The 14,271-nt window shown below is 41.6% G+C and overlaps 1 protein-coding gene across 1 annotated transcript in view; it reads right to left on the reverse strand.

The window, feature by feature from the left end:
• Nucleotides 1-468: 468 nt before the first annotated feature.
• LOC310988096 (chemokine-like protein TAFA-2) overlaps nucleotides 469-14,271 on the reverse strand; it is a gene marked incomplete at both ends in the record, with an annotated part of 121,416 nt that continues 107,613 nt past the window's right edge. Inside the window, one exon of the mRNA XM_083974611.1 lies at nucleotides 469-627. Within this exon, the coding sequence (XP_083830737.1) occupies nucleotides 469-627 (159 nt within the window). The remainder of the gene's footprint in view (nucleotides 628-14,271) is intronic.

The following is a 14,271-nucleotide window of genomic DNA, read 5'->3' on the forward strand; positions in this document are numbered from 1 at the left end:
CGTTGGCACTTGGAGCACAAAAGGGAACCAGTGACATCATCACCCTTGTGAACGTCCACACAAGTTAAATAGTGAGTCTCCACACCAGATAGTTGGACCAGTCCCAGCCTGGTCAGCTGCGTACATGAACTGATGAAGCCTCTTGGATGAGAGGTGAAACGTCTTCCTAGACAAATAACTAAGTCCAGTTGCTTTCGATTTAAACCTCCTTTGAAATACTATGACCTGGGCAAATGAGAATATGCACCGGCTAATAGCGCTTTTATTTCACAATGCCTTTGTGCAATGAACACCGATGTGTGTGTGTGTATATGTATGTATATATATATTTCAATCAGGACAGACTATTAAGAATGGAATAGACGGGATGTGAAACGAAAGACATTTATTGTGACAAGTAATATTTTTTGGCGCTTAGGCCCCAGGGAGTAGATCAGCTTAGAAGACAGATTGATGAATGTGAAGCTTCTATCTGAAGAGGACTTCCCCCGGGCCCAGACACTGGTGGTGGTAGAGATGATGCCTGCTGATATGGAAGCCTCCGGACTGAGATGGAGATGCCAGGGTCCTGATTGAGGAGGTGAAGGGGAGGAGGTGGGTCGAGAATTTCTGCGGGCTGGTTGACAGCTGAATGAGAGTAGAGAGAGAGCACTTTTAAACATGACAGCTGAAAGCTGATTGGAGGAGGAGAGAAGGTGGCGGATTGTGATTGGATGAGGATGAGTGTAGAGGGGTGTGTTCCAGAAGGAAGTGGGAGAGAGGAAATGACTCAGTGAGCGTGCTTGGAGAGATAGTCTTCCTGTCTGAATTTTCGCTAAGCTTCATATATATATATATATATATATATATATATATATATATATATATATATATATATATATATATATATATATATATATATATATATATATATATATATATATATATCATAGACTGTAAAAAGAATGGACGTAGCGTCCGTGACGTCACCCATTGGTTTTGGGGAGTCTGTTTTGTGCCGCTACTACGGGGGTTAGAACCGCGCCATGTTGGATTCTACTTGCCATATTTGGAGCGGTGCGGCCGTTGGCCGGCCGAGAGCCCGCCCACTGGCCTCGTAGCAGCGGTCGCCGGACCTGTCACTCAACGGTTCTGCGCCCTGATTGGCCAGAACTTTAACCCTAATAACAGGCACGTGCACACATAGGGCCCAAAGGGTGCTTGAGCCCCTGCCCTTTTTGCCTCGTATTAAAAAGTGCCCTTTTTTTAATGTTTTCTTTTTCAATAAATGCATTCCTGTTGTGCATGAGGATGTAAACAACTGCGCTGTAAAATGCCACGGTTATCTACCGTACTCATTTCCTTGTAATATACACGGTATTGTGTATACGTTGGTGTGTGTGTTGTCCACTGCTGCTCCGCTCCGTCCCTCACTGAGGGGCGCGGCTGCCCCGCGGTGCGCGCTCCCTCACATGCACGTCCAGAGAGAGAGAGAGAGAGAAGTAGAAGCTGCTGCCTCATCGATAACTCTGTGTGTGCTCATAGACTGTAAAAAGAAGTGCTGCACGTAGATGAGACGTGACAGTGGAGCGTCTTGTGTCGAATCTTGTGAGTTATAAATCCACCAACACCACTTCCTTGTCGGTTCTGACAAGTCGCCGTCCACTTATTCAACGAGTTTAATATGAGTCATATTTCAGAAAAGCCTCATTTGTGTTTGTTTAGCTAAAGGCTTGTTAAGAGTTTAGCCCCACCCGTCCTCTGTCTAACATCACCTGAATGTAGTGAACAACAACAGCAACAGGAGGAATCACTCACTCAGCTTGATTTCACTGACTATTTGAATTTGTTTCCAGATATTGAGTTACTGGTAATTGTGACTTTGCTGTTGTAAATATTGCTGCTGTTCTGAAATATGCACAGTAGCAGTCACAGTATCATTTCTTGGTTTTGTGTGTGTAGCCTGTAGGCTTAGCCTACTTCTATTTTGCACTTGCACTCACATGATTTTTTTCTGCAAGCCATGTTAATGTGCCCCCAATACCATATTAGCCTTAGCCTACCAGTTCAGAAGTCATGACTCTGTTTCGGGAAGTTGGGAAATTGGTCCAGCATGTTGACTGCAGTCTGAAGGCGTGCAGGCTTTCTCTACCGACTAAATAGTAACTGTAATTTAATTTTATTTATTTATTTTGATATTAAGGCCTGAAAAAAATTGTACATAGGTACTGCCCTTTTCTGATGTTGAGCCCCTGCCCCTCTATAGTCATGTGCACGTCCCTGCCTAATAATAGTAAAACGGTAGAGTTTTAAAAAAATTCACCCCCCTCAGAGTGTGTGCGGGGGTAGAAACTATCGATTGAGACCAAAAAAATTAAATGTACCAGGCTGTAAATATGTTTTTTTAAGCTGTAAAATCGGCTATTTTAACATGGGGCTCGATTGGAGTTGCTCCCTTCTGGAGCCAGCCCCCAGCGACAGCCGAGGGGATTGCAGCTTTTTGAATGCGGAAGTGAGCTTCACTTCTCAGACCGACAACTGCCCCCTTGATATATATATATATATATATATATATATATATATTTTTTTTTTTAATATACGGTGTATATGTATATATACGTATATATATTTTTTTTCTTTTTACGAATACACATCTTTTCTACAGATAAAGAAACTTTACAATCTCCTAATTTGAACCCAATCACTGCATGGTCCACAGAGACTGCCCCCCCTGTTCTAGCAAGTAGCCTACCCCAAAATGTCATGCAGTGTATCCACCTATATATTTTTCAGTGGCAGTCGGTAGAGTCTGTCTGTGTACACAGTCTATGGTGTACTGTGTCTGTGCTGCCACTGGGTTTGTCACCCATCCGTTGAACAGCAACGTCCCGTGTTTGAGGATTAAATAGCGTGTCCTGCTTTGAATCAACTCAGGGCAGGGTTTGTCCCATATTTCGACACGTTTGCGAACGACACATCACTACATTGAGTATTACGTCGTTAAGTGAACGCGAGCCCTCAGCCCTCAGTGACAGTACGTTCAGTGAACATGCACCATTCCCTACCTCGCTGAGCTCAACTGAACTGAGAAAAGAACGAATCAGTTCAAGAAGTGATTCCGTTCAATTTGTTCACTCAAACAATTTGTTCTTTTGAACAAAACGTTTGCAAATGATACAACATTAATGTCAGAAAGTGTTTCCTGCAGCGGACGGTGGCCTGTCAGATGTACGGCAGCTTCAGGAGGACAAAAATCTCAATTCTCTGATGTGATTCCTTTATTTGATACACTAATACATACATTTATTTGATACACTAATCAAAATTGTGCTGAAAAATAAACTATGTTATTATTTTTCACCAGTCTGTAAAATTGCATCATTAAATTCTGATGGATTAACTGTAACATATATTGTATCCTTCAATGCTATTAAAGAAATAATAGAGGAAAATACCAGTAATATTAGAATACATTATATTTAGTATTTTAATCGTGATTAATCAATCGTTTGACACCCTAGAACTAACAAGTAGTTTTTATGATCTACCGTAACCTAAGTTGGACAAAAACATGGATAAATGTTCTATTTTATTTGAAAGAATTGTTTGATCCACACATATTTTTTGTTTCTTTTTCTCTTTTTTTATTGCTTCACATTGTTTCTTTATCAGTGTAAATATAAACATATGGTGCTGTAAATGAGCATTAACAATAACATACGTATATAGGTACAGTATAGGTAGGAATATAGGTTAATCTTTTAATTTCTTAAGATTCACACTGCTGATGTGTGGTGTCGTAGGTTGTGTGTTAGATGCGCTGCCCATTTGTGATACCATTTTGTGCCATTGCAATGATAGATGAAAAACAGCTCCAATTTTCTTTTTGGAATATCTACAAAACATTCCTCTTTTAAAATGGGACTCTGGTGGGTGTTCAACACAATCAGCATGACTTTGATAATTTTGCAAAATGGACCGGAAAAAACAAAAAAACAAGGAAGGAAAAAAAAAATTACTGTCAAGTGATCGGGAAAATGTCTCTATTGTACAATAAAGCAGCACTGTACTGTTACTTTGAACAAGTCGGCTGTTCTCTTTCAGAGGGAGCTGGTGTTCTCTGTGCCCTCAGGAGAAAATTACACAACTCCTTTGTTCTGACTTGATTAAATACATTTCTTCCAGCAGCACCCTGTTCTTGCTTCTTTGTGCTATGTTTAATGTCTTCAACACAGTCTTTCAAACACACTTTCACACAGACACACACACACACGCACTGCACGGCACTGCACTGCCAGAAGAGCTGAACAGTTAAAGTAAAACTCAAGGCTTAACCACCGATCCAGCTTGCTGAACTTTCTGCTCTATCGACACTTCTACTGAGATTAAATAAAGCCTAGCTCCTTCCTCTCCCTCTCCACTCCATCACTACTTTCCTCCCTCCTCCTCTTTTTTCCATTACCTCCTCTCTACCTTTTCTCCATACGACTGCTTGCGTGCCCTTTCATATGCATTCAGGATTATCATCAAACTGTGATTCTGTTTGTGTGTATGTGTATGCATGAGATTGCGCATGTGTATCTATTCATGTGCTTGCATGTGTGGGAATGCCTACTGAGATTACCATTTATCTCTCTACTGATCACATCCGTGCCGAGGAATCCAGCAGAGGCATAAGAGAGGTGGGACCAAAAAAAGAAAAAAGAAAATTATGCCGGCGGTGATTACATGAGTTTGCTCACTCACACTTTATTGGTACTTATTTCTCCATCACAGACCCCCACCCCCACCCTCATTCTGAGCAATTGTGGGGGAATCTCATGAGGGGATGTGTCATGAGGGTTTGCTGACGTTTTTACTTTGGCTGTGTGGTTATCTTAAACAAACCAGGGTGCTGTGCGAGATTGCTGACATGAGTATGTGGTGTATGTTTTAGATGCCTGAAGATTTGTCACACAATAAGACATCCAGTTGGATGATATGATTGCTATAGGTAAATTAACTAATTACACCAGTGATTATTGGCAGTGCAGAACAAAATGAAGCTGCTGAAAATTGCTTATATGAATCAGATGTTTGGTGTTGATTGAATAAATGGCTCTGTACTTTCTCGCTGTGCAACAATCTAATACTTAATGGCTACATACACACACACATACACACACACACAGTATATGTTGGCGATATATAGCTAGTGCTGACTGATAAATTGTATTTTCATCATCATTGAAATGCAATTATGTATTTCACATCAAAAGACTAACTGAAATATAATGAATTACAAAAAAAAAATAAAAAATAAAGGTATAATATGTAGGAATTACCCCCATCTAGCGGTGCGGTTGCATATCGGAACGTATTCTTGATGTTGCATTCACGTGAAATTGTGCAGACGTCAGACAGACAACAAATGCTGCATGTAACAGGATAAACAAGCGTCTATGTAAACAAGTGGTCCGCCAGCATGAGGCAAAACAATACAGGCGTGACAATATGTTGTCATGGTGTCAATATTTGATTTTTGCTAATAAAAACCCAAATAAGTTACATACTGGGGCTTTAAAGAATTCACACATGCCATGCAGTCACCCTGGGTTTTCAAGGTGCAGCACTGGAGCCAAATGAAGGAGGCTGCAGCCTCTCACTCTCTCTCTATTCTTCTCGCAACCTCAGACACAGCAGACAGCACAGAGGCAGTGGCGGATAGACCAGTGATGAGTGAAGTCTTTACTGGAGTTGCACTGTGAGCGTCATCACAACCTTTGTGAATAGAAATAATTAGCACCGTTCATCGTGCCACCTGCTCAACAGGCTTTAAAATGGTAGAAGAGATGTTTTCAGCTTTTCCCATCCACCGTGATTTGTTTTGTTCAAGTGCAGCTTGCTATCATCAAGCTAATAGTGAACTGTTACGAGCATCTAAAAGGAAAACAGTCTGTGGTTTGACTGCAGCTTAATTTGACTCAAACCTTTGCAAGACCATGTAGCTTTATCATTGCCGACACTGATTTTCAGAAATTCCATACTGATGAAAATGTCATTGTGGACCTTTGTGAAAACTGAGCCTTATGTGCCATAAAATTGTCCATTAGCGAGACGGAACATTTTGCTTTTATTGGGTATTTCAATCAGGAGAGACTAAGAAGTGGAACAAGAGAGTATGTGAGTTTTAAGTTAATTTATTGAGAACAGAAGGAGTAGACTTTGGCACTTAGTCCCCAGCAGGAGGTGGATCACCACAGAAACGATCCATCGGTTTAAGGTCCTCCCAATTAGAGGAATCTTCCCCTGGAGCGTTCACTGGTGGTGGTGACGAAGAATGGAGCTCATGAAGGAAAACTTCCAATCTAATGGTGCGATTTGAGGTGGCAGCTTTAAACTTTGACAGCTTACAGGTGATTGGCTGAAAGACACTGTGTAAGTTTGTGACTGAATGAAGACATGAATGAGTGGGCGGAGCATATACATAGCAGGACAATGTGCTTGTAGCTTAGAGGGCATGTACAAGGAGATTGTCTTCCTGACTGATTTTTCAGTAAGCTTCATTAGTTCATTGCTTGCGGCTGTTTGCTTAGCATATTGCTAATTGAAACAGCAAAGGTTCTTAAAACCTGTACAAACAGCCCGGGTCAAGGAAGTGTCACCGCCACCTCTCCATTCACCACCCCTCTTATCTTAGCCTACTCCTCCTCTGTAATAAAGACCTCTGTCTGAGCCGGTTTAGGGGAGGGTGAAAGTCTGTAGGCTCAGAGTAAGCACAGGAAGGATTTCCTGCTCTCTCTCTGTCAAGCTGCGGTGTTATGTAGGGTTATGGGAGTATTAGAAAGGGAAGAAAAGGTCTTAGCAATGCTGGCTCCCAATAGTTCTCATCACAAAATATTGGAGGAAGCCAGGAGGGTGCAAAGACGGAAATTAACAGTAAATAAACAAATGAAGTCAGAGAACAAATAAACAACTTAGAGATTGGAAGTCTGAAGGTGATTGGGTGAAGGGTGGAGGATATGGCACCATTACCCCCCAGGAGTGGTTACAAATCTGACACTTAGAGTTAAGTTTAGGCCCCAAAATTGCTCATTTAGGGTTTTTGGGGTAAAATGACTATTATTATACCTTTATTATTAGAGGGAAGGATAAGCCCCTTGAGTTGCACCAACTCGTTTTCAAGGGGGTCTTTACCACAGACAGACAGTGAATACAATGCAGGACAACACAACATAGTTACAACCATACATGTTACGAGACGTGTATATTTGTGTAGTTTAATCTGTCATAAACAAGGTATTACGGGGCGCGTTTGTGTCACGGTGCCCAGAGACGAGAGCTGGGACACTGGGTCGGCGGCCCTGATCTTGCAAGGTTGGTGTTTAGCCAAGAGATGCAATAAGTGACGCGGACATGGAAGGCAGAGAGCCTTCATTGTCACTCTTTGTTTAATTTGGGTGTTGGAGCTATTTATTTATTTGTAGTATTTAGTGCTGTTTAGTTTATTATTTTGTTTAGTGAGTATTTAGTTTTGGTTATTCTCAATCAATTTACTTGATTTCATTATGATTAGATTTCTATTAGTATTCTAGTTTATTATTTGTTTACTTTAGGTGTTTCTTGTTTATTATTTGTGTTTTGTTTCATTTGGGCACGGTAGGAGGGCACCTGAAGTTATATAGGTAGGCTGTCGGTAGGGGACCAGCATGCACCTGGGTGGGCAAATGGTTTTTTACCGGAGCGGGAGAGGCACATGAATTTTCTTTGTTCATTGTTTGCTCGCTTTTTGGTTAAAGCAGTACTAAAGAACTTTCAGTTTTGGTTGAGTTTGGAGGCGCCTGTGGACCAAAGCGGTAGTGTTTTGCCTGAAGGAAGACTCCATTTCCCATGAACACTAGTGTGAAGCCCTGTAAATATCCTGCATTAAAATTAACAGAAGACATCAAAACTAAGTTTCTGTTTCCAGTGGATAATTTCAAAGTGAAAACACAAACATAATCCATTGCTAAAGTGCTGTTTTGCCTGTTCCCTCCTTGTTGTGACTCGCAAAAGTGAAAGTGAAACTTAAGTGAGAGCAGGGTTCCTACCATGCTCCTCAAAGCTGCTTAGTGCCAGAGAAAGAGATACAGACCCCCTCAGGCCATGACAGAGGTGTCATTCAACTTGTTGTAAGTCGATGTATCATCACAAAAGTTATGGAAATATTTTATGAAGGTTGAAAAGTTCCTTAGTGTTGGTTTAAATAAACCACGCTTTTTGTTGAAACTGGACATCTGTTTGGACATTATGCTTTTCCCATCTGCGTACACTACAACCCATGGTGCAACAGTGGCCCTTTGATTAATATAATTTGAAGTTTGATTTGATACTTTTATTTGTTTGACAATCGGCTTCTACATTGCATATTAGACCAATGCAGTTATTATGAAAATAGGGCTTTGATGTTTGGAAGGTGGGGCATTACAATACAGCCTCAGAAGGTTGGAGCCTTTTTGTGGTATATTGTCTGGTAAATCTATCCTTGTTCTACATTCATCACCAAGACTTAATGTGTCACAAGTTTTGTAATGAACCAAAGACTTATTTACTCTTCTGGCTCAAAGACACTGACAAGAAGGGAGTCAACACAAGTCGGCAGCTAAATATAAGTAATTCACTTACAAAAAAGAAGATTTAGGGCGACCAGTACAACAAAAAAGTATCAATAAACTAGAAAAAGCATTTCCAAGAATGGAAATGGTGTGACTGCTGTTGCAGAATTAGCAAATGGTGCAAGCAGTGATCACCATACAAATGTTTGACCAAGGTTGGAATCGAACCCACAACCTCATGGTCACCAGACTTCCACTCTACCTCTAGGCCACAGTGCACACGCAGTTGCACCTGTTGGAAACACTGTCAACATCAAGAAAGCTTGAGAGTCAAGCTTGAATGACTTAGAATGAAAATTTCTGTGAATTTCAGGCTGAGAGCAGCAGTTTCAACATGAAGCAAGTTATCAGAAGTCAACAGAGGACGACTGGGAAAATAATTCACTATAATTGTTATTGAGGCAAGATTTGAACCAGTAACTTCAGGTAACCTAACACACTAACCATATGGCCACAGAGAACCTGAGTTACAATGAGCTTTATACTATGAGGAATCAAAGACTGTCCAATGACAGCTGAATAATTGGAATCAAAAGTCAAGCAATGATGTGAAATGACTGAAACAAGGAAGGACAGTGCACGCACATCCAAGACAGTGCAGGCAGGTGCAGGACAAAAACTAACAAGAGGAAAAGACAAACGATGTCCGCACAACTGCTATAATCGAGCTCCCAAGAATTTATTATAAGGACAACGTTTCGACCACTTGGGTCTTCATCAGGTCATCTGATGTGTAGGGGGATGGGGCACATAAATAGGGGGAGGATGCCAGCAATTAGTGTCACCTTTTGCAATGACTGAGGCAGGAATTGAACCCATGACCTTATGATCATTAAGCCTTTACTCTGCCACTCGGCTACAGAGAGCACACTGCTTTCAAGACTGTTGTCATTCATTGTTATGTGATGATGTGCTGCAAACTGGTATGAGTAATCAAGGAGATAACAAACACCTGTAACCAATTGAAGGCGGGGGAGGAGAGCAGAATTCAACATAACATAACAAGAGTTCTTCCCTTGGATTCGAACCAGTGACCTTGGGGTTGGCAAGCAGCCACCCTATCCCCTACACTACAGTGGAGTTGTGGGGAAGAGATTGAGACTTTGATGAATGTGAGATTTTTCAATGATGCTTAAAAAAAAAAGTAAGGAAAGTGCAGAAATTAGCCACACCAAGCAAGAAGAGGACTTTTTTGTGACCTGTGACTATTTTTTGGTGAATTAAAATGAATTAAAAAGCACTTAACAGCAAGTTACAAAGTTGAGCTCCTTCTCCTGCTGATGTGAAAAAAATGCATTGAGCTGGATGAGAGCAGAGAGCTCCCTGGCTGCATTTAAAAAATATTTTAAATTATTATCTAAGTCTCTTTGCATTTTTGACCAGAATTTTAGCCAGAAGACAAGTGTGGCTACAAAACTGGAGAAAATAATTTGTCTAGAGTTTAATTTGTGGCCGTGCTGACAGTTTAGCCAGAAAAACTCTAGAATGTTTTTTCGCCTCTCTCCACTCTGACACCACTCTGGCTCTGCTCGTTAGACGCAATACACACCCATTATAAAGCTGAAAAAAATCAGAAAAAGTTAAATATTTTAAAAAGTATAAAGAGTTAAAAAGAGAAAAGTAATGCCAATAAAGTTTAAAAAAAGCTGCACGTTTTGATATATGAATTGTTGAAATCGCACAAAGTATGAAGGACTAGTTTAAAACCGTAAAAAGGCGGAAGAAAATGGCCGAACAGAAGAACAATAGTGTGACTGCTCAGCAGTCACACTAATAAGGAAAAGGCCACAGCTGTCATCTGGTGTGCCAGGGAGAGGGAAGCTCCCCTTGAGCTAGAGAGAAGGAAGTGCAGAGTGAGGGAGGTTTTTATAGCTCAGCACAGCAGGTCCAGGTGTAGCTCATGAGGCTGATGACCCTCTACTCAGTGCATGAAAAACAATAAAAAGAAACAGGGACACCTACTGCCCAGGTGGAGGGGTCGTCACACTTCTCTTAATATACACATAAAAGATGTCCAACATTGTGATTTGTAGAGCTGTGCGCAGCTCATTGATTTGCTCAGCCCTTCCTTGCCCCTCAGGGTGCAAAGAGCTGCCTTGTGTGGGGGGCGGAGGGGGCATGTAATCAACATGCCACAAATAGACTCTAATTCTGTGTGAAACACTGCACCATTACAACAGCAATCCAGCAAGGTGCAAGCGTGCCTGGCTTTTAAAGGGAATGCTGGATGAACCTCTGAGTGGTTTATTGCATGTTTTCGTCCAAAACACTCCCTCAATTAATTGAGAAAAAAGTGCAACCCTTTTGGCTCATATACCTGGTGTGGCAACCACCACTTTTATCAGCGGTTGAAGTGGATATTTATGTCCCTTGAACGCATTTGTGGAAAGTGCTGAAGTCTTTAAGGGGCATCTCTTGATGTTTTGTAGGGAAAAAACACACAATGAAGTGTTGTGATCTTCATTTTCATGTTTATAGTAGCATTCCCGATGGTTGATTGCTCACCTGGGCGGGGTCACCTGTATTTAAAGAGCAGCTTCCTGTCTGTATTATAACACAGCATTTTGAGAAAGAGCATCTTGCTCAAAACGCCACGTGCTAATAAATCCTTGTCAAAGGGAGCTTTTTTTGGGTGTGCAGACTTTTTTTCGTCTCCTATAGCAGCATTCCCAGCACCTTCTGATTTCAGATGAATGTGCTAGAGCTCTTTCTAGCTCTTTTTCTTTATCAGTGGCAAAATATCGTGACACAATCGGATCATGAGTAACCCTGTGATTCCCAGCCCCACTTCTTATACATTCTCTCATTGTGCTGACCCCCAGCATGTGAAAAAAAGCGTGAAATTAAACAATTCCCCTGTGACGCACACCCCTGGAGGCCCCCGCATCTGACTTTGGAAACCTCTGGTCGAGCAAATAGTGTGCTTTCATGCTATCCAGGACAGCTGTGTGTCTTCAGAGGGGCCATTGCAAAAGAGAGTAAAGTGGAGCAAGCCTCTCTAGCCTCCCTGACAGGCTGAGCAGCCATGTGGAAAAAGAGCTGTGTTTGCTACAGACTTCCACAGCTTCACTACAGGGCTGCATGGTAATCTGTTTGGCCTTCCAGTGACCTACAGTTCCATCCTGAGACCCTGAAAAACCTTGTTTAAACCAGTGTTACTGTGCAAGGCTCTTTATGCTTTTATTTTCTTACGTCTCCTGCCACTTAAAATTCAATAAACGAATAGACCTGCAGAGAAAGTGATTTCTTTACTAAATAACAAGCACAGAACCATACTGTTATTGGGATGCTGGAGAAAGGGTGGATCACTTGATGTTTATCTTTGTTTACATTACATGTTTTGTAACATTATAACTTTTTATATACATCGTTCCTACATTTGCCTCATATCGTGTGCTCAGTATCCTGGTGTTTGGTGAAGAGCAATCTGCATACATTATAGTAATACTTTCGTCATGTTAAATTAAGTTTCACACTTCCCTTTTCAATTTAAGTTAAGTAAATCTCCCTAAGCTACAATACACTGAGAGCTATCTGTCTCTGATTTACAGTAGTTTCACAGAAACTCCCTGTTAGTCGGAGCTAAATTTTACTAACACTTGTACCTACTCGTATCGTCTCCATTAAATGGGGCAAGATAACGCTCTCTATAGGCAGTCACCTCACTGTGCCCCAGTGTCTTATAAAGTCCTGCCATAATGACGCAGGAGAGGGGACTGTATTTCCACTGTGGGTTAGCAGAGCATGGTGAGCTATAGGGATGAGTACAGGCCAACAGCTCTTCTGCTGCACTAGAAAACACTTCCTCAATTCACCCTCTGTTTAGATCAGGTCCCTGGCTCCCTATTAAGTCTGTTTACTTACTGCAGTCTGAAATGTGTGTGTGTGTTTATCCACAAGTGTGTGTGTGTGTGTGTTTCATGACATGTGCAATTATATGCCATACCTCGAAATCAGGGGTTGTGTAGGTTTCCTCTTAGAAATTTTTTTTCACAAAGGTCTGTTGCTAGGAATCTTATAAACTAAACCTAAGTGTCAATTTTAGCTAAATGTTAAATAAGTAAATGGAAAACAAATTATTTTAATTGGCTAATCTATCCATCAGTTGTACTCCACTGTGGATCATTATAAGGCATGGGCAATGCAGTGGTGTGATTTCAAGTTGTTATCAGTTTGTGTCTCTTGGTTATCATGCATTGTTTGTTGCTTTGTGTCTCATTGGGATGCTGTGTTTGTTGTCCGTCTCAGCTCTGTGATTTTTTTAACAAGAACTCACTTAATGCATAAAGGCTCTGGTCTAATGACCCCAAGGCCGCTTGTTGTACTGGGCCTGTGACCGTGAAGCCTGTTCAACCATACATGTGTCTTAATTGATCAATTGTATTTCCCATTGGATTGTGGTTATATACTGTAAACAGTTAATGTGATATAAATGTCAAAAAAAATCATATTCTTACTGTTTGTTTTCTGTCATACTGCGACCTACATGACTTTGACTGCATGTAGTATTCAACAATTTTAAAGGTGAACACTAGGGATGAAACAGTACTCTGTAAAATACCGAACCGTTCGGTCCGTCCTGCACGGAACAATACGCCCTTATGGACCGCAGGTTTTCAGTACAGTCCAGGTTGCATTGCGCTTACTGCTTTACAGGCTACTGTGTGTGTGTGTGTGTGCATGCGTCTGCCTGTCCAAGGCAGGCGAAAGCCCTCCCCCGTGAGTTAATGTCCACTCACAGTGAGTAACCCCCTGACACTGTTGCTACTGGAGCCGGTTGAAAGTGCAGCTCACACAGAAGCTGGAAAAAAGAAAACAAAGAGGCAGCAGCATGAGCGCGGGGGAACTTAAACACTGTACAGTTAGGGCGATTTAGCGCACGTCTGCCCATGCGCACTGCTTGCCCGCGTGTGCAAGAGAGACGAGTCCAGCAGGAGGAGGTATTGACTGACGGAGATGAGAGATGGTGAAAGGCTTAAAAAGAACAAACATAATAACTTCTTTTTTTCTGTGAGAGACGGACTGCACCGTGGGCTACCTGTATCGTTGCACCCCTAGTGAACACTGCAGAAACCTTAGTTATACATTACAATTAGGTGACAAGTTATTGTAAGATTCAAGCTAATGTCCACATTTTGTGAATCTTTTGAATCTACATTACAGGTAGAGTCAACATTCAATTTGTCAGAAGGACTGACCCATGTTCTACCACTGTTCTCAATGAACCCTTCTACACTTTGACCTTCAAAGTTCACAGGGCCCGCCAGGCTAAACATCGTTTATTAATTTTTTTAAATCAGTTTTTATACTCAATAAACACGTGATCGGGTGTCTTTTTCATCACCTGACAACGTTACAACTTCGTCACACATAACGGGACACGACGCTCATCAGACAATAGACAGCATCAGACCGCTGCTTCACCAGCTGACCGAGAGGAACGCACCGAGTCCACGTTAACGTGAGCGGAGCCGCAGCTCCAAGAGGCAGTCAGCTGCTGCTGTAGCAGCTGTTAGCTGGTAGCTGGTAGCTGGTAGCGTCAGAGCTCCGGACTCCTGTGAGCAGCGGGGCTTTCACCTGATGTGAAAATTATCCATTGTTTCATTTTTCAGCTCGTTAAGTTCGTGATCACACAAGTTTATTCTAGTAGATCCGTGAG

The sequence above is a fragment of the Trachurus trachurus genome, assembly GCF_905171665.1.
Source record: "Trachurus trachurus genome assembly, chromosome: 7".
Taxonomy (NCBI): Eukaryota; Metazoa; Chordata; class Actinopteri; order Carangiformes; family Carangidae; genus Trachurus; species Trachurus trachurus.